This window comes from Rhinolophus hipposideros (genome assembly GCF_964194185.1).
Source record: "Rhinolophus hipposideros genome assembly, chromosome: 20".
Classification (NCBI taxonomy): Eukaryota; Metazoa; Chordata; class Mammalia; order Chiroptera; family Rhinolophidae; genus Rhinolophus; species Rhinolophus hipposideros.
Window position 1 is genome coordinate 48,442,991 of NC_138066.1, and position 19,132 is coordinate 48,462,122.

General features: G+C 57.2%; 1 protein-coding gene across 4 annotated transcripts; it reads right to left on the reverse strand.

Moving 5' to 3' along the window:
• Nucleotides 1-418: 418 nt before the first annotated feature.
• On the reverse strand, nucleotides 419-18,313 carry HID1 (HID1 domain containing). 4 transcript variants are annotated; one of them, XM_081027966.1, is made up of 19 exons: nucleotides 18,124-18,313; nucleotides 12,794-12,943; nucleotides 12,052-12,222; nucleotides 11,386-11,499; nucleotides 10,694-10,800; nucleotides 10,337-10,453; nucleotides 8,422-8,644; nucleotides 8,177-8,233; nucleotides 7,332-7,415; nucleotides 7,076-7,166; nucleotides 6,685-6,836; nucleotides 6,511-6,589; nucleotides 5,036-5,200; nucleotides 3,629-3,856; nucleotides 3,161-3,267; nucleotides 2,599-2,679; nucleotides 1,965-2,056; nucleotides 1,632-1,790; nucleotides 419-1,352 (listed from the first exon to the last, which is right to left on the reverse strand). In XM_081027966.1, exons 1-19 carry the CDS (start codon nucleotides 18,187-18,189, stop codon nucleotides 1,289-1,291), a joined length of 2,307 nt encoding a protein of 768 aa, XP_080884092.1. In that variant the 5' UTR covers nucleotides 18,190-18,313; the 3' UTR covers nucleotides 419-1,288. The 4 variants fall into 4 exon arrangements, with proteins under 4 accessions (XP_080884092.1, XP_080884090.1, XP_080884091.1 ...); XM_081027964.1 differs by having other exon boundaries at nucleotides 7,332-7,472; XM_081027965.1 differs by having other exon boundaries at nucleotides 11,386-11,502.
• Between the last annotated feature and the right edge of the window lie 819 nt (nucleotides 18,314-19,132).

Here is a 19,132-nt window from a genome sequence, read left to right on the forward strand (position 1 = left end):
CCAGGGTGAGGCCCGGAGACAGCAGCCCTGGGCCTGCAGGCAGGCTTTGCATACCTCTGGGCCCCTCCCCTATGAAGCTGGGCACTGGTAAGCACAGAGCCAAGGGCCCAGGGACACCCCAGTATCTCCCAATGGCTACCTGGGGCCAGCAGAGCCCCTGGGAGCCATGCAAAAGGCTGAGAGGTAGGCCCCTCACCTCCCTGTGGGCTCTTTCTCTGGGTGGCCAGAGCCCAGAGAGCCATGCCTTGGGCGAGAGGGTCCAATTCTCCATTCCCCCCACCAAGAAAATGACAAACACAGATTCCCAGTCAGACACCGAGGTCCTCAGAGGATTGACTCTGGGAGACAGAATGCCAAGCTCCCCTAATGACAAGACCCATGGCCTGACCCTCCCCTCCAAGCACAAAGAGCCGGGACATGGAGATGAGGGTTTATTGTGTAAAGAGGCCGATTGTACAGAGCAAAGATTGTACTGACACAGGTGGGATGAGGGAGAGCCCGCGGCCAGAATCAGGAGGACAGAGGGGGAGGGTAGAGGGGTGACATCCTGGCCCCCCCCACCAGTCGTCCAGGCAGTGGGTGAGGGCAGAGAGGACTGCACAGCTGACCCCTCCTCGTCCCCTTTGCCCCTATAACTGGATAACAGGGAGCCAGGCTATATCCACTGACCTGGGAGAACATAGCAGGAGACCCTCCACACCCCACTCCAAACCCCTAAAGGCATGGGGTCCCCCAGTCTGACTTTTGCAGTGAGCCACCCCCCCCCCCCGCCTCCTCCTTAAGCAGCCTGGACACACGCCTTCCTGTCGTAGGCCCTGGCATGGAGCCAGGCCAGGACCAGGTGGTTTCAGGTTAGGAGGCTTGGACAGGCTCCCCTCACCCTGCCCAAGTGCCTCAAGGGAAGCCCACGGCTCCCTCTTGGGCAACCCATTAGGGCACAGTGACCTGGTGGCCTCTGGGGGTGGGCAGCACAGGAGATGGGCGGGCACTGAGGGTCAAGACAGAAACAAGGAGGGAGAGCAGAGTGAGACGGGGGCTCTGGCTGAGGCCTGTAGCCCTGGAGACAGGAGGCTCCGGAGGTGTTGGGGGGGGTCCTTGGGGAAAGTCAAAGCCAGTCCCCACTGTCCCAGCTGCAAGGGGCCTCTAGGGCCTGCCACCCAGGACTCGGCCACGCTGCCAGCCCTAGCCCTGATCATAGTAATTTAAAGCTCAGAACAGGCGGTGGGTCGGGGGCAACGTGGGGGTGCTGGCCTCCCCTGGCCTCTGTCCCTTGCAGGCTTCCCCATCCTCAAACCCGCTGGATCTCAAACAGCTTCACATCGGTGTCATACCAGACAGGTGGGTCCACATTCCTGTGGAGGGGGCAGGCCGTCATGGGGTGCTGGGAGTGGGGAGATGCTAGGGGGTGGTAAAGCCCAGACCCTTCCCTCCCTGCTGTCCCACCCAGGGCAGTGGGTACCCACCCTCAACCAGACAGGACCACCCTGATTGACTGTCTTGACATTAACACCACGACAGTGATGGGACCCACAGCCGAGGCCTATGCTGAGTCCCATTGGACAGACCCCTCAGGTGGACACCAGACCCACCACCATGCTGGTAACTGCCCCACCCCAGCCCGCGGGGCCCACCTCAGATAGATGACGCCCCACATGTAGGTGCGGAACCACATGGCGGTGCCAGAGTTGGCCTGGTACTTGCGGATGAGGATGGGATGGGGCACGGGCAGCAACCCCACCAGGGTGCCATGCTGCAGGAACCTCAGGATCTCTGACTCATCCGTCAGACCCCTGCCAGGGAGAGGGGCGTCTCCAACATGCTCACGTGGAAAGCCCACCACGAAGGTCCCGGGGAGCATGGCGCTCACCCTGGACCCCCAAGACTCATGCTCCCGGTCACACCCCCACACAAGCCTGGACTGGCCCTTCCTCCGAGCCCAGCTGCCTGCCCCGCCCCAGCCTCACTTGTCAATGCAGATCTTCTCCACCTGGGGAACCAGCACCTGGAGCAGCCTCATGATGGTTTGCAGTGGCAGCTTCGACTTCCAGGAGAGGACCTGGGGGAGGGGCCAGGGTTCCTGGGGCTGGGACAGTCCTGCCCCCTGACTCAGAACTGCAGGCTCCCCAAGGCAGTAAGCTTCCATGCTCACCGCAGCAAGGGCCGGGCATGCGGCCGTGCCCGTGAGCAGTGACTGGTCTTCAAGGTAAGAGCTGTGCCCTCACACTGAGAACATACTATTTGCTAGAAATTGTCCCCTTGGATCCTCGAAATGGCACGGTCAGGCAGGGACATTTGTTATCCCCATGCAAGTGCCATTAGTTGTGATCTGAGGAAATACATAAGGGACTGAGCAAGTGATTCAGGGAAGGAAGCTGGAAAGGGTAATTTATTAAGAAAGTTAGTGCAGCTTAACTCTGCTGTAGACAGAGGAAGCAACCGAGCCAGAGAGAGGCCAAGGTCATTCCCAGAAGGACTGGCCCTGAGCCCGGCTCTCAGGCCAGTCCTTGGATTCGGACACATGTCCTTTACTGGACTGTTCCTCGGGCCAGGAGCCCCTGACCCAGCCTACACCTGGGTGCCACCTGCCCAAACCCTCACCCACTCCGGCGCTGGGCTCCACTGCCCAGTGGCTGACGCGCTGGACAGTCGTCGCTGCTCCCGCCACACCTGGCCAGGTTCCTGGTCCCCGAGAAGGAACGGAGTGAGGAGTGAAAGGAATGGGTATAGGGTGGGGGCAGAGGGCAGATAAGCTGCCCCTCTCCCCTGCCCCTCCCACGGCCTGGAACTTGGGAGGGCAATGAGGTCTCCCCACTGGCTCATGTGTATGGGGGGCCTCACTCCCAACTGAGGGGCAGCCCAGCCCAGCACCCTTTGCCCTAGGCCCCAGGCCTTGCCCAGCCCAGCCCAGCCCGGTGACAGGTTTAGGGTAAAGGCCAGCCCAGCCTCAGATAAGGCTGATGGATGAGTCTGAAGGCCAAGGGCTTAAGCCCTGACCAGTAAACAAGGGAGGGGTCTGTGAAAGCCCCCTTTCCAGAGAGTCAGCTGGGTGTCTGCCCCTCTGCTGCAGGCGACCTCAGAGTGCCCTGGAGGGGACTCCACAGAGGCCAGGGAGGAAGGGAACTCCTCGTCGCACCCCACTCCAGGAGTCCCCATTACCCACCTCCTTGGCTGGGCTGCCATCTGCTGAGCTCTGCTGGGACGCAGGCTCTAGAGATCGCAAGGTGCCATCCTCTGACACCTGGGACTTCTCTGTCAGCTTGTCAATGCCTGGAGGGGCCCAGGTGGGTGTGAGGACACCTGCCCAGTGCCTCTGCTAGACAGCGTCTCCACTGGGCCAGGCCCCCTCGAGGCTCCCTCCTTCCTCCACCCACTTTAGAGATGCTGTATCTTATCCCCCAATAAGCCCACCCCTGCGCCCATCCTTCCCAGAGCCACACCCAGGCCTGAGGCTAGGTCGCCCCGTGAAACTTCCCTCCTGGGCCCCCCCATATCTCCAACCCAATCCGTCTCCTCAGTTTTCCAACTCACGCCATTTCTTTTTCCAGAGATGGGGATGACACCCCAGAGACCCTGCCCGTCCCCCAGCCATGCCAGTATCCACACCCCCTGCCACCCGCCAGTGCCAGACCTGGGGTAGCCACCAGGCTGGTCTTGAGGGTGCCTGGCTCGGCGGGGGCAGCAGGGCGGGAGCCCTCCATGGAGGCACCCTCCTGCGAGCCAGTGCGAGACAAGGGCTCAGGCGCCCGGCGGCGGCGCTGCAGAGCCTTGTGGATGGTGGGCGGGTCAGTGGGCAGGTTGGCCAGCTGATGGAAGACGTTGCGCTTTCGGATGATGGCGTACACAAGGTTGGAGTTGCCTGTGGGAAGGGAGCACACCTTGCCTCAGGAAGGACCCTTGACATCCCCTCCACCTAGTGGGCTTTCTGGGAGGCGGAGTTTGGAAGACGGGAAGGTATCGACCCCAGGGAAAGGAGATGTGCCCAAGAGAGGTAGCTGGGGCAGGACTGGCACCCTGCGGTGTGTGCCAACTGTGGCTACACCAAGATGTTACCTTTTTGGAAAGGACTAGAGTGAGCTCCCCTGATCCCCTCCCTGGTACCTTCCAACCCCCAGGCCCCCTCCCAACCCAGCACTACGGGGTAACACTTGGCAAAGTGGGGCTGGCCCAACATATCAGTGTCCGTGTCCACACCATGCTAGCTGCTCAGTATTCTGACTTGTCTCCCTGAACCAGGTCACCAGGGAGAAAGCGATGTCCCTGGGCTTCCTTGGAGCTGAACTCCCTCAGCTCCCAGGGAAGACACAGCTGCATTCCAGGCCTTCCAGGCCTGGTCCTCCTGTGTGGTCCTTGATTCTCACCACACTGTTCTGCTTTGAGTTCAGCATCTCACCCCAAAGCCTTTGCATATGTTGCCTCTCCCCGAAATGCTTTTTGACCTCTATCCACCCTCCTTCATCCCTCATTCATGTGCAAATGTTACTTCTTTTCGAAATAATAATATAATAACTGCTAATAGTTAAGTCTCCCGGCACTGTACTAAGTGCTTTTTGTAGATTCTTTTACTTAACCCTACCAACACCCTCTGAGATAGGATGCCTCTTCGTACTATTGTCACGACCATCTCACAGCTGAGGAAACAGGCTCAGAGAGGGTATGCGCCCACAGCCACAAAGCCAAGTCTCTAATTGACATCATGTAGCCCAGCATCTGTGACACTCATTAGGGTCATACCACTCACGTCTTCCCTCTTATCCGATGGAGATGGCCTGTCTGGGTGACCATCTGTTTAAAGCCTCCTTCCATGACTCCATCTCCAGCTGTGAGCTCCATGGGGCAGGGAGCGCTCTCCTTTGCTCTCTACTGCCTTCCCCACACCCAGCATAGGGCTTGGTACATAGCATGTGCTCAATAAATGTACGCTGGACAAACTGGGGGCAGAAGGCTATGCCCCCTTAGACGAGAAGGTGTCCTCGTCCACTGCCCGCCCTGGTTCCTGCCCCTGGGGCCAGGCCAGGGGTTTGGGTCATTGCCTCACCATCAAACTGGTACTGAATGATGTTGTTGAAGACCTCCAGGAGGAAAAAGACCAGATGGTGGTTCTGGGCAGCAGAGAAGAGGAACCAGGTGGTGGAGAAGGCCTCCAGCAGGTGCAGCAGCTTGTTGGCGGCCACCATGGAAAGGCTCTTGAGGTAGGGGGACACTGCAGGGGAAGGCTCGGCTCACTCCTAGGGCCCAACCAGCCATCCCTGCACATCCTTGCCTGGGCAGGACAAGATGCTCTCCCTCCCAAGCCTTCCCTGCCCCCTACCAGTCAAGTCCATGAAAAGCCAGGAAAACCACACCCCCAGAAGCCAAGGCCACACTGGCCATGCCTTCTGCGGAGCCCCAGGTAGCAGTTGAAGCTCCACCCTTGTCCCTTCACTGTGTGGACAGCTGTACTGTTTAGAAAACCACTCACACATGCCATCTTGCCCACTCATTCCTACACCTCTGAGCAGGAGGCAGGACACAGATGAAACCATCATTATTTTACAGACGAGGAAACTGAAGTTCAGAGAAGTTCATAAATTTGCTCAAAGTTTCCCAGTTATAATATGATTGGGCAGGGATACAAACTCAGGATCTTTAGGTCTTTCTAGAATATCAAACTGATATTCTCCATATAATTAAATACATGTGTTTTGCACAGCCTGTGCTGTCTTGTTCACAAATGCATTCTCAGAGCGGGCCCCACTTATCCAGTGCTCGGTTAAGAGTGGAGGGATTGACCCAGTGAGTCAACAAGTAAGGGAAGGCCCCAGAACTTACAGTCCAGCTAGAGGCCTCAAAGGCAGGCCCTGCACACACCCCCACCACCCTGGAGTCAAAAGGAGACCACAGAGAAGTCAGCCCCTCCCATCTAGGACCATGGTCTCCGAAAGGCAACCACTGAAGTCATCCTGCCTCAGCCTGCCGCCACCCCCCTTGCTGGGCCCAGTTCCCCAGCCAATCGGAGCCCCCTCCTCTCTCGGGCCAGCTGTCTGCTGTCCTCACTGGTGAGCAGGTTCTATCCCAGCACCCAGGGCCGGGTGCTCCAAACCCCTGCACTGGCCAATACAATAGCCACAGCGACATCTGGCCTCAAAGCTCTGAAACAGGTGGCCCTAACTGATACGTGCTGCACGTGTGAAACACACACGAGATGTTGAAGACTGAATGAGAGAAAGAATATACACTATCTCAATAATTTTTTATATTGGTTACTTGTCGAGATGATGGTATTTTGGATATAGTGGATTAAATAAAATGTTATAAAATTATTGTCGTCTGTTTCTTTTTTTGGTTTTTGCTTGTTTGTTTGTTTGGTGGCTGTTGTTGTTTTAAAGTGGCTACTAGGAAATTGATCAGTACCTAGTGGGGCTGCCCTTACTGGACAAGACCGGTTTGAACCAGGGAGTGGGCGGCAGGTCAGCCTGTGGCCTGGCGCCACCTGGTGGTGAGCACGGGGAAGGCGGGCTCTGGGCCCCTTACCGTTGACCACGATGGTGAGCAGACAATCGAAGAGGGGCTGCAGCCTCTGGTGCCCGCTGGTGATGATCTTGTGGAATACCTGTGCGGGGGGGCCGAGGGGCAGCCATGGGGTCCCCTCTACCTCCAGACTCAGCGAAGAGGACGTCACCCCCATGCCTCCAGGCGCCCCCTTACCACAATGAGCAGGTCGGCATGGGTACCGGTGAAGACCGGGATGTCCATTGGCACGCGCACTGAGTAGGGTTTGTTCAGCCGCACCCCAAAGTTCCGCTCCCCGCTCAGAAGCAGCAGGATGAAGACACCAATGTGCATCAGGCCCACCCGAGCTGCAGCAGGTGGCATGGGAGGGGTCACCACGCCGGGTGGGGAGGGGAGGAAGGGAGACCAGGGCAGGGACCCATTTGGGGCGGGGCGGAACTGAGAAAAGCCCTCCCCGGAAGGTCAGGGCACCAGATCTGAGCTCCTGGGAGGGGGACAGACTAGCTGGCCCTGCCCCTCTTCCAGGAACCCCCCTATTCTATGCCCCCCCAGCTGTGTCCCCCATCCTATGCCCTCCCCAGCTTACACTGATCTGCTCGAGCATCATTAAGGAAGTAGAGGATGGGGACCAGGATGTCCAGCACGTCACTGCTCTTCAGCACAAAGAAGAGGAATTTCTGGGGGGACGGGAAGGGAACAGGTAGGCGGGTCAGAGGGAGGGGCAGCTCTGCCCCACCCTCTCCCCTTCCTGGGAGTCTCCCCAGACTGGGCTATGCAGAGTGGCCTCTTCCCATCTAGGGGCAGACCAGTGCCCCCAGGCTGGGCCCCTGCAGCCAGCTCACCTTGTTGAAGTCACAGAGCTTCCAGAAAAGGACGAGCAGCTCCTGGTGGAACTGGATCTTCTTGGTGGAGTTGGGCAGGTAGGTCTGGAGCAGGGGGTTGGAGAGCAGCCGGGCTATGCCCTTGAGGATGAACTGGAAGTCCTGGGGTGGGAGGGGAACGGGGGCCTGTCCAGTCTATCTCCCTGCAACTCCAGCTTCTGGGGCCAAGCCCCCCACAAATGCCTCCTCACTCCCCCAGAGCCTGACCCCACCCTGATAGTCTGAGGGCCCCAGATTCCAATGTCATCAGTAAGCCCCTCTGGAAAGTGAGTCCAGGGCTGGCCTGGAGGCGCCCCTTCCCCTCCGCCGAGAGGAGTCATTCACTAAGCATCTACTACACCCTGGGATGTGCTCTCAATTCATCCTCACAGCAAGGCAAGGAAGCAGCTACTGTTCCCACGTTACAGCTGCAGAGCTTAGAGCTTTGGAATCGCATAACTGTGCACCCAAGGTCACAAGACACATCAACTTGGGTCTCCCTGGCCTTTAAGTCCACTGTCATTTTGAAATGACCTCCCCGGACATTGGGAGAAACTTGAGGCTAGAGCGCCTCCTCCTGGAAGCCTTCCCAATTATGGTCACCCAGTTGAGGCCATCAGCCCTTTCCAGTATCTCAAAAGCATCTCAATCCTACTGTCACTATTTTACCTTGAGTAGCCCTGAGTCCATGGGGACCATGGTTCCTTTATGTAGGGGTCAGGACTCCCCCACCCATCTCATCTGCCTCCCCTCACCCCCTGCAAAGCCATAATCACTGTGGGATGGGCAGCTAGAATCCACCAGAGCAAGAGCAGTGCTCGACTCACCTCCTCGCGATGGATGCGGGACAGGTAGTTCACAAACAGGTTCTCGGGCCCTGGAGGCTGCCAAGGGTGGAGCGGGGGTGAGCAGGTACCCTGCCCTCTGCCCCTACCCCAGGCCTAGGTGCTGGCAGCAGTGCCTCCTTGACCTCAGAGAGCCCCAGGCTCACCACTGGGTGCCCACTCTGCTGGAGGGAATGCCACCCCCCCAGAGGCCAGCAGGACCCCTGCTCTCCCTCTCCCGTCCTTACATCGGCATCATCCATGGCAGTGCCTGTGGTGGTGCCATCCACTGTGGGGCTGGTGCTGGTGGCGCTGTCATGGTCCAAGGTGACGATGAGCACCTGGACGGCCTCCTCCACCAGGGGTTCCCGGTAGTCGGAAAAGAGCAGGTGGTTGTAGGGGATCCCGTAGCCCACAGGGTCATAGGCACACACGGTGTTGAGGAGAGAGGTGAATAGGGGCAGGGCATGTCTGCAGTGGGAGAGGAGCAGCGGGGCTGCAGAGATGCCACCCGGCGCTCCGTCCGTCCACCCCAGCCACGTGGAAGGGTCAGCCACCCCCTCACTCAACACATGTTTCTGCCAGCCCTGAGCTGGGGCTGGGGGCTGGGGAGCAGAACCAGGAGCTCATCCCTTCCTGAGTAGGACTCCTGCTTGTCCTTGCCTGTATCGGGGACCTGCACCAGGCTGGGCTGAGGGCAGGAGGAATTTATTACCAAGAGTAGGATGGCCAGTCAGGAGGGGCTCTTTGGAGGAAATCATGTCCACACCCCTTAATTTCCCCCCCCCAGAGGCTAAAGCCTACTCTTCTTTTATTATTTTTTTTAAATGACTGTTTTTTAGAGGTTCATAGCAAAACTGAGGGAGGTACAGAGATTTGCCACATACCCCCTGCCCCACGCATGCACAGACTGCCCCATTTTGTTACAATAGATGAATCCACATGGACACAACATAACCACCTAAAGTCCAGAATTTCCTCATAGATCACTCTTGGTGGGGACAAGTATATAATGACATACTCCCAGGTTTTTGAGGGGCAGATACCCTCCTTCAGGGCTTTAGGGAAGGGGCTGGAGGCCCACAGGGAGGTGGGCTTCCCTTCGGGAAGCAGAGCACACGCTCAGTCCCCTAGACCCCAGGCCACAGAATGACTCTATTCTGAGATCTGTAAGATGTCAGGGTTCAAGCTCCTCATCTTACAGATGAGGAAACTGAGACCCACACAGGTTAAGTGAGTGGCAAGGTGTGGCCGTTTGCCTGATAAGCCTGGTGAGAAAGAAAACTCTGGCCAGCTTTCGACTGTGGCTGGTGGAAGGAATCACCTGGGTTCCCTTCTCTTCTGGGAACAAAAAGGTTAGGCGGGAGGCCAGGAAAACCTGAAGGATGAGGCCTGCCACGTGGTCATCAGAGTTTGGAAGTAAAAGACTGAACCAGGACCCTTAGGAGCACTGACTCCTGCGCTGGGCACAGCTGGAGCTGCACAGCTGGAGTGCGTGTATCTGCTCCAAATACTCAATCCCACCATGTGACACCTCCTTGTACCCATATGAGCCCCTATAGTCCATGAGCACCCCCATTCAGCCGGGGATTCCCCATCCTTCAGGGTGTTCATTAGGTCCCCTCCCCAACCCACTGTCTAAACTGCTCTGCTTAGACAGTACAAGCCACACGTTGCTCCTGAGAGCTTAAAACGTGGCTGGTCCGAATTGAGATGTATGGTAAGTGCAAACTACACATATGATCTTGAAACCTTAGCATGAAAAGGGAATGTAAATCATCCCAAAAAATTTACATATTAATTACGTTAAATGCTAATATTTTCAATATACAATATATTGGATCATGTTGAACACATTATTAAAATTAATTTCACCTGTTTTGTTTTCACTTTTTTACTGTTGACACAAGAAATGTTTAAATTGCAAATGTGGCTTGCAGTATATTTCTATTAGATGAAGGACCCAGGCACAGGTCCCCCAGAGCCCCGCAATGGGACATTGGACAGCGCAGGCATAAGGTGTGGCAGTCTAGTTACAGGTTATGACCACCAGAGGGCAGCATGTCCCCTCAAATAGTAAGACTCTTAAGGCTGGAGAGTGGCCTCAGCTCTGAGCTGCCTGGAACAAGAGGGAAGAGAATGGAAAGGCCAGGCACCCCTCACCTGTTCTCCGTGGAACAAAAGAACTGCACCCACGGGTTGGTGCTGCCACTGTCCGGAGCCGGGGGCAGGTACATGGCCTCAGAGAAACACGTCAGCAGCAATTTAAGCAGCTCCATCCTTGGGGAGAGATGATTATAGGAGGGGGTTCAGTACCTGAGGATCTCAGTTCTCCTCTAGGAGGGCCCCTCTGCCCAGCCCCAGCTCAAGTCCATGAAAAGAAATGGCCTCATTTTATCCCTGTGAGGCTAAAGTTGGGTCATGAGTGGGCAGGGTCTCTTTGTAAGAACCTAAGCATGTTTCCCTCTTTAAGCTGTTCGGGGGCAGCTATGCCATGGCTCTGGGCCCAAGAGAGCTCACCGGTTCATGTCGTGGATGTAGCTGGGCTGGGGAGAGTGGGCGAAGCCCACGCCAGCCTCCCAGATGTATTCACAGCTATCTAGGGAGTGGATGTCCTCCGCTGAGTCCTGGGAACAGGGTCAGGGAGAGATTAGGCTGGTGGTTGCCAACCCCAGACCCCTGCCATTCCCAGGGGTAGATACGCTCATATGATCCCAAAATGCCCCAGGTGCTAATGCCCAAGGGAAGAAATGAACGTTCTCAACCTCTCAAAACCTCATATTTTTTTCAGTTTCGTTCTTTTACTTGCTCAGTCTAGTTTGAGACAGGGAGAGAGAGCCAGGGAGGGAGGGGAATGGAATTGGGTGCCCCGGGTAGTACATGGAAGTGAAGAGCAGAGAACACTCAAGGTCGAGTCCATGGGCCCATGTCAAGGGAAAGGGCCAAGCCCCACACCCCACCCACCACCCAGGCAAAGACAATGGGAACCTGTGCCCAGCCTCCCGGATGCAGGGGGCAGGGCCAGGCACCAGCTGGCTCCTCTCCAGCTGTGCCAGCCACCACCCCCTTCCCGGGACCAGGCGTGCCAGGCAACCCAGCCTTCCCAGAACAGCCTCTGCCCTCACAGCATCCTGCCCAAGGGAACTTCAACCAGCCCCAGCCCAGGACCAGAGCCCTCCCCAGTCCAGGGGTGGGGGTCGGGGGGCTCTCACCACAGTGCTCCTCCGATGGCTCTGGACAGTGAACTCTGGGCAGAAGAGCAAGTCGGCGATGGCCAGGAGCAGGGACTCGGCCAGGGGCCGAGCATTCTCATCATCGTCCTCTCCCTGCTTGGGACAGAGCACCCAGGGGCCACCTCAGTGGCAGCTGGCCAAGGAGAGGGGGCCCCAGGACCTAGGGGGTGGGAGGAGGATAGGGTCTGAGCCCAGGCCGGCTCTGTGGGCAGAGGGATGAAGGAAGAGGCAGGAGAAGGAAAAGGAAGTGGACTCCCAATCACCCCAAACCTCCCAAGGCTAAAGGGGACATCGTGATGAATGGAACTGGGAACAGTGAGGAAACCTCCCATTGACTGGGAGGGGACAGGCCGTATCCCCCAAACTCTGAGCCTCAGCCCCTAGGCCAGGTGCCTAGAGATAAACCCAGGAAGGGGGTGGGTGAGAGGGAAGAAGAAGGCTCAGCTGCCTGCTCCCATCTTTGCTCCCTCTGTGGGAGAGGAACCCAGGGCTCAGGTTGCAGGAGTTGACCCCACACCTCTTCCCCTGAACTTCCTAAACCCCAGGAGAGGTTTGGAGGAATGTGACGGGACCTGAACTGGTCTTCTCTCTCCCTGTCCCCACAACTCCACCTCCCACCAGCCCTGCCCAGCCCAGCCCACAGACCCCTCCGTGCCCTGCCCCGGGCACTGTAGACCAGAAGAAGCCCCTCCAGTCGGGGTCCTCAAAGATGTAGGGCAGCACTCGGGTGAGAAGCCGGCTGCAGTTCAGGACAATTTGCTTCTCCTTCTCCGAGTGGCAGCCACTCTCGGCTCCCTGCACCAGCTTCTCGACAGCCTGTGGGATGGAAGGTTGGGGAGTGGGGCCCTGGCACTTGGGGTCAGGATGGGCACCCCAGGCTCCAGAGGAGGACAGGCAGCAGGGCCCCAGGTGGAGGCTCCACCCCACAGGGCTACCCCTCCACATAGGGTCAGCCAGCCCAGGTGGACGGGACGTGGGCCAGAGAGCAGCCTAGACCATCAAGGAGTGAGAGCCCAGTCCACCCCTCACTAGCCGAGACCTTGCTAAGTGACCACCCGTCTGAGCCTCAGTTTCCTCATCTGTAAAATGGTGACACTAATAGTACCAACAGCAGAGGGTGAGCTAAATGAGCTGACCTGTGGAAAGTATTCAGCAAGGTATGGCCCGGAGGAAGTCCTCACAAATGGCAGCTGCCATGATCACTTCCCCAGAACCCAGAGCCCAGGGGGACCAGTGTGTGAAGCCTCAGGACTGCCCACACCTGGGTGGGTGGGATGTCCAGGGTGCCTGCCTTCTGAGACCACAGGGCTGGGCCAGCTTCAGCCTCCCTAAGGCGGTGGTAAATGGCTCAGCTGGGAGTAGCTGTAAGGAGCTGGGCACCCCTCACCTTGTAGCACAGAGTGGCCAGGTTGGAGGGTGACTCCTCCCGCACGGCCCGGATCTCTGCCGCCGGCACCAGCGCAAAGACATCCTGTACTGAGGTGGCTGTGTTTGCCCAGAATTGATCCCAAAAGGCGTCATCAGTGGCTTCCACGGGCTGTGGGAGAACCCAGTGTCCAGAGTTGCACAATCCCTTACCAACGGGCCCAGTTTGCCCAACCTTGTGCCAAGGAAGCCTCTGAGAGAGAAGCCACGGCCCCTCTACTCCATCCTCGCTGTGCCCAGAAGCATTCATACATGGGGGACAGCTTTCAGCCACCATGAGCCCCAGCCAGCACAGGCAGGATGGGGACACATGGCACGGATGGTCAGGGGTCAGCTGGGCAGTGACTGAGTTCAGCAGCCAAAGCCCAATCCAGCCCCTGAGGGACGGTGTGACCCTGGGTAAGTCACCATCCTCCTTTGGCCAGGCCTCCTCACCTAGGGACTTCCCCAGGCCACACCACTAGGATAAGTGCCCAGCGACCAGACCAGGCTGGGCTCCTCCCTCTCGGAAGACAAGGGGCATGTGCTCATTGTCATTCACCAGAGCTATCCCCGGTCGGCCACAGCCTCCACCCTTTCCCGTCACACCCAACAGATGTCAAACCTAAAGGAGCCAACCCCACAGCTCTCTGACCGCACCTGCTCTTCCAGGTGCCTACCGGCGCTACAGTTTAGGCCACTCTTGCCAGGGCCCCACCTCCAAATTTACCTCCTCAATTCAGCCTCCACACTGCCTACCACCCACATTCAAAGCACAGCACCAAAGGCATAGCTCCCTCAAAAAAGACTTTTAGGGCTCCCCACTGCCTGCAGGATGGAATCCAGACTTCAGCCAGTCAGCCAAGGTCTTACCTAAACACACCTACCTACGTGCATGCACACCTGTATTTACTATCCCTACGACACAACCCTGCCATATCTTCCCTTTGTCTTTGCTCAGACTGTCCCCTCTTTCCAGCATGCCCACCCCTCCTAACACAACCCAAAGTCCCACCGTCCTATTGAGGTAATATGTCTTAAACACACGTATGCCTTTTAAATCACATAGGCAACCAGTGTGAATCATAAACTCCACTTCTAGAAATTTTCCTAAGTAAATGATCGGAGATATGCCTGTACAGGGATGTTACTCAAGTGTTATTCTTGACAAAAGTAAAAAGTTGGGATGACCTAAATAACCAACAATCCGGGATGCTTAGAAAGCTAAGGTGTCCCCCACAAAGAATGAAAGGCCAATAAAGCCTGACGGTGTAAAGCCAAAAAAGAAAAAAAGAAAGAAAGTCAAGGCACATTCATACAATGACATAACATGCAGACACTAGAATCATGTTTTCAAAGAATATTAAAGAATGGAAAATGCTTACACTGCAATGTTATGTGAAAGACAAGATATAAAACTATGGGATGGTCACAATTTTGTGTTAAATTATATAGTAAAAGCCTAGAAGAAAAATGACAGACTGTTAACAGCAATGATCTTTCTGGGTGGTTTTTATTTTTTTCTCTATATTTTCCTGCAAGCACAGTATTACCATTTTTTCCCCTTTGCATGCTCATCTGTTGAGCGGCCAGGGTGTCCAGGCACTGTTACCCTTCAGAAAGCACTTCCTGCAAGAGACCTTCCCCATTGCTCCAATCAACCTAGGCTTTTCCCCTCTTTGAAAGGGCTGATAAAGGGCCCTGACATCACTACCAATCCATACGTAATATATGCGTTACTCTTGTCATCAGAAATAAATAGATATATTGTTAAGAAATAATTCAGTTCTCTGAAGCCACTTCTTGCAAGAAGTCTTCCGAGCTCCAGACTGAGGGGCTTGCTCCCACGTTAGAGCCCTGCTCCCACCCCTCAGGCACTCATCACAGTCCCTGATTCCACGGGTGGTAGTGTACTTACCTCTAGGCCCCATGAGGCCACCAGCCCCTCTTCCCTGACCTCCCAGTTGAGGCTTATAGCAGATGTTCAGCGAATATTTTGTTCAGCTAAAGGCTCTAATTAGTCCTAGACAAGCCCTCAGCCCAGTCAGCTGAGGGCCAGCAGGGCTGTTCAAATTCAGCTGAGGGCCAGCAGGGCTGTTCAAATTGGGTCACAAGCCATGCCAAGGGCCAGGTGTACCCTGGCCCACTCTCCAAGCAACGCCCCCATCTGAGCTTCAGGGCAGTGTGGTCTCAGCCCTCTGGACAGGCCTGGCACCAGGGCCAGCTCAGTTCCAGAACTGGTAGAGCGAGTTATCTGGGGGAGAGGAACAAGGCCAAAGGAGGGGCCTGGGCTGGGGTTTGCTGGCCCTCAAGCCCTCAGCCAGGACAGCCTTCTGACATTCACTGGGGTCCAGGGGTACCATACCCCAGTGTGGGTGGCTGGGGGGTGGAGAAGGACATCCCCAAAAACATGCAGAGTCCACACCCCAATCTGGGATCGCCTCTGGGAGCTCCTATCTCTATACTTTCCCCACCTCCCAGGTAGCCGTTACCCCCTTAAAGGGGCTAAAACTCATTAGAGCACAAAGTGGACTTCACCTCTGACCTAATTCATCAGGCAAATGTCCCCAGGATAGCCCAGCCTGGAAACTGAGGAAAGTCCCAGCTATGGGAGCTGGCCTTGAACTTCAAGAGTGACGACTTTCACTTTCTCCATCCCCAAATGGGCATCCTCTCCTCGTCCCTCTGTGGCTTGGACACTTCAATTTGGTGACCATTACCTGACCATATCAGGCTAGCCTGATGCTATAGGTATTGGCCAGGATCACTGGGGCCCCTTAGGCTTCTGAGGGGCAGGACATGGCTTAGCTCCTGCCTCAGTTACCCCAGCTGGGCTCCATCCAACCCAAGGAAGCTCTAAAAACTGAGCCAGTTTCTTCAAAAGTATTTTTGCTGGAGGTGGTCTGGTCTCCACAGACACTGAGCTACCCTGGTGGGAAACCAGGTATTCCTACCCTAGCTCTGTCAGGACCTGCTCAGGCCAGAACCCCCACAGGCCTGGGGGACCAGCTACACCTTTTGAACCGCTCTGGGGAGAGGAGGGAAGGACCAGCAGTGCTCCAGCCTGCTAATGGTGACCTGTTCTGGAGGTGCTGTGTTACCACAGCAGGACTGTTACCATGGCATTCATACACACATACATGCACACACATGTAAACATGGCCCTAGCAGGTCTCATCTGGCTGATGGCAGAGAACCTCCAAACAGGCAGGCTCTAGAAGAGGGTCTCAGGTCCATGAATGTGCCTCCTCCAGGGCCCCACCCACCTGGGAAAGGCTCAGGAAACAGCCCAATCTGCTGGCCCTCAGGACCAGGGTCAGGCCCAGCCCAGGGCAGGAAGAAAACAGGATGCAGTGCAGGAAGGTCGGGAAGGCCCAGCAGAGACAGCTCGGGCCCAGGCCATGGCAAAGGAGCTGGGTCAGCTTGTCTGCTGCTCAGAGCAAAACTGAAACTCCGTGTTCACAGCACAGCCTCTGAGGACCTGGGACAGAGGACGCCCTGTGGACAACTGGCCTGAATCTCCTGGGGGCCACCGAGTGGCAAAGTCTGGAATGATCACCTGGGATCTGCTCCTTACTCCCAAACTGTCCAAGGCAGGTTACTACACAGGGCCCGAGGCTTCAGGCCCTGGGGGTCTTTCCCTCCATGTGGCCCAGGGCCCCTCCCACCTGCAAGGTCCCAGTGCTCCCTGGAAGGAGGCTCAGGCTGGTCTCTGGCTCAGACCCTGTTCTAAGCCAACTCACTGTCCTCAGGCTCCTCAGGGAAACTGGACAGCACCACCACAGTCAGCTCCATCACGGTATTTGGGGGAGAGGGGCTGGAGCAGGTAGGAATCTAGTCCACCCAAATCCTCTGGGACCTAGCTGAGCTAGTCCTGCTAGCCCAACAAAGGACCCTGGCAGCTGAGCCAACAGCCCATAGTTCATTTCTCCAACAAGGTATTTCCCTGTGAAAGTAGGTAAACACAGGAGCCTCCCTCCCTCCTCTCTCTGTGGCCCCACATCGAAGGGCTGGCCCACCTGCCCCCCACAGACCTAGAAGCCCCATTCCATGTCAGAACTAACCAGGAGCCATGGGGGAAGCGGTGAGAAGTAAGGTCTGGTTTCTCTCAAATGCCTTTCAGCTGGGGCTGGACTCCAGAGGCCCTGGGCATTTGCTGGCACCTGACCTTTCTCTCATGGGAATGAGAGAGGGTGGGACCTGCAGTCTGGCCTCTGGAGACGAGCTAGCTGTGGGGAAATGGTTCCCTCAATCCCCCTCTAACTGCCAAGAGCAAGAGAGAGCCCCGGGGAGCAGCAGCATAGGAGTGGGAGTGGAGGAAAGAGGAAAGACCCAGATGGCAGCAGAGCAGCAGGTCCTGGCTCCCTTGAAAGTGAGGGATCTGTAAAGTCAGGGCATAGACTTAGTTCAAGGGGTGAGGAGAGAAGGGCTGGGCAAGGAAGCAGCCTTGCTGAGGCCAGGACCTGCTTGTTGGGGCCAAGGAGATGGCCTCTGTGCCACGTGTAGACTTGGGAATGTGCAGCATGGCCTATGCTGCAAGACATCCCAGGCCCCACTCAGCAGGCCAAGGGCAATCTGGAGGTTTCTCGGCCCTGACCCAGACAACGGAGGGTACTGCAAGCACAGCCATCCCCACCGCTGGGCCTCAGAGGAGAAGCCCCCAGCAGGGGTGGTCCCAGTTGAGAGACTGGACCCCACAGGCCTGGGAACAGGTTCCGTGGCCAGGCTGCCGCACTGCCCGCTACTTTTTGCACGTCCCCAGGCAGACCTGGGCCTTCCTAGCTGTGGGCATCGACCTGGGCCCAGTGAGGCCCCTGCCGCCGCGCACCAGCTGTTTCTCCGACCCGAGAGGGCGCGGGCCGGGCTTTGTTTGCATTGAGTCAGCAGGGTCTGTGCGTCCGGGACCCGCGGGCACCAAGGGGCAGGAGAGGATGAGGGAGGTTGATGGATGGGTGGAGACAGGAGAGGCTAGAGATGCAGGGCTGGAGGGGCGGAGAGGGTGGGGGAGGGACAGGGGGCGGACAGCGGCGGCGCCGGCTCGGGAAGTAGGCACACGTCAGCCTAAGGTGGCAGCAGCGGCTGCGGGGAGGATGTTCCCGAGAGAGGAGGCTGGAGATGGGGAGGCTCGGGCTCGGGATGGAGCCTGGGACACAGGCCAAGGGATTCGGCTCCGGCCCTGGCCTCAGTGTCACCTACAGGCAAGCCGGTCCCCCCATCTCAGGGCAAGCCAAGTTCGCGCACCACCCCCTGCCCCCGGCCCTGCCCAGCTCCCAGCCCTGCAGGTGGGTGGGGAGGCTGGGGCCCCGGGCGCACCTGCGTCTTGGTGGTGAGCTGGATCACCGCCTTTCGGAAATTCAGCTTGGAGTCGGCCGACCCCATACCGTTGGAGCCCGCTCCGGCCGGGCCCCGGCCCCGACTCCCGCCCCGGCCTGGGTTTGGGATCCAGCTCCAGCTCCGCGGCCCCCGCTGCTCTCGCAGGAGCAGAGCAGCACACCCCGCCCGCCAGCCCGGCGCCGGCCCCGCCCCTTCTTGGCTCCGCCCCGTCAGGCTCCGCCCTCCCGACACCTGCCGCGCTCCTCATGGTCCACTCTTGGCGTACAGATTCCGCCCTTCCGACCCAAAGCTGCCGCACGCCCTTCCCATCCTGACCCAGTGCCTCTGCGCCCTTCCTTCAGCGTCCTAGCGTTGTCCCTGCTCCACTCCCCCATTTCCATCCAGCCCCAGGGCCCACAACCCTCCCAGCCTTCCGTCCCCGCCCCCATCCTCACCATTGGTCCCCAAGCCATCACTGGGTCCACACTTTCTCAGCCAGCCCTTTCCCTTGGGTTTCTTCCTCGTCAATCCCTGTCCAACTTTTTTTTTTCCCCTGAGCATCTGCTCTCTTGGTTCCCCTTTTTCTGACCTGTCAAACCCACATGTCCAGACAGCCCCAGGCTCAGCCATTCGCTCTGTGGAAGGGAAGCTGACTCAGTGCCCCTGCTCCAGGAAAGCAGCTCCCGGCCTGATGACGGCGGGAGGTCCTTCCGGGTCCCACAACTCCTTTCTGGACTCCTGCCTTCCATGAAAACCCTTTTAGGTCCATCAATTTCAACAAATGTGTTGAAGGATTGGTATTTAGCAACACTGTGTCAGACACAGGGGCATAGAGACTGAAATCACAGTATCTGCCTTTTATGAGCAGTTAGCTAGGGAGAGAATCAAGAAAGTACTCAGCCATGGTTCAACCCAGTGAGTCTTTGATAAAGGCAGATTAGTAATAATAATGATAATATAATTTGACGACAATATCTCTAACAACAAAAACCTACCTCTAAGGTAGGTA

What these genes read in the sequence shown, in the direction of transcription:
- HID1 (XM_081027963.1), bottom strand. Translation starts at nt 18,189, where the DNA reads ATGGGGTCGGCCGACTCCAAGCTGAATTTCCGAAAGGCGGTGATCCAG. An exon ending in GCTCACCATCGTGGTCAACG is followed by an intron (nt 5,201 to 6,510) that starts GTAAGGGGCCCA and finishes CTTCCCCTGCAG; the next exon opens with TGTCCCCCTACCTCAAGAGC. An exon ending in GGAGCCCAGCGCCGGAGTGG is followed by an intron (nt 2,057 to 2,598) that starts GTGAGGGTTTGG and finishes CCCCTCCCCCAG; the next exon opens with GTCCTCTCCTGGAAGTCGAA.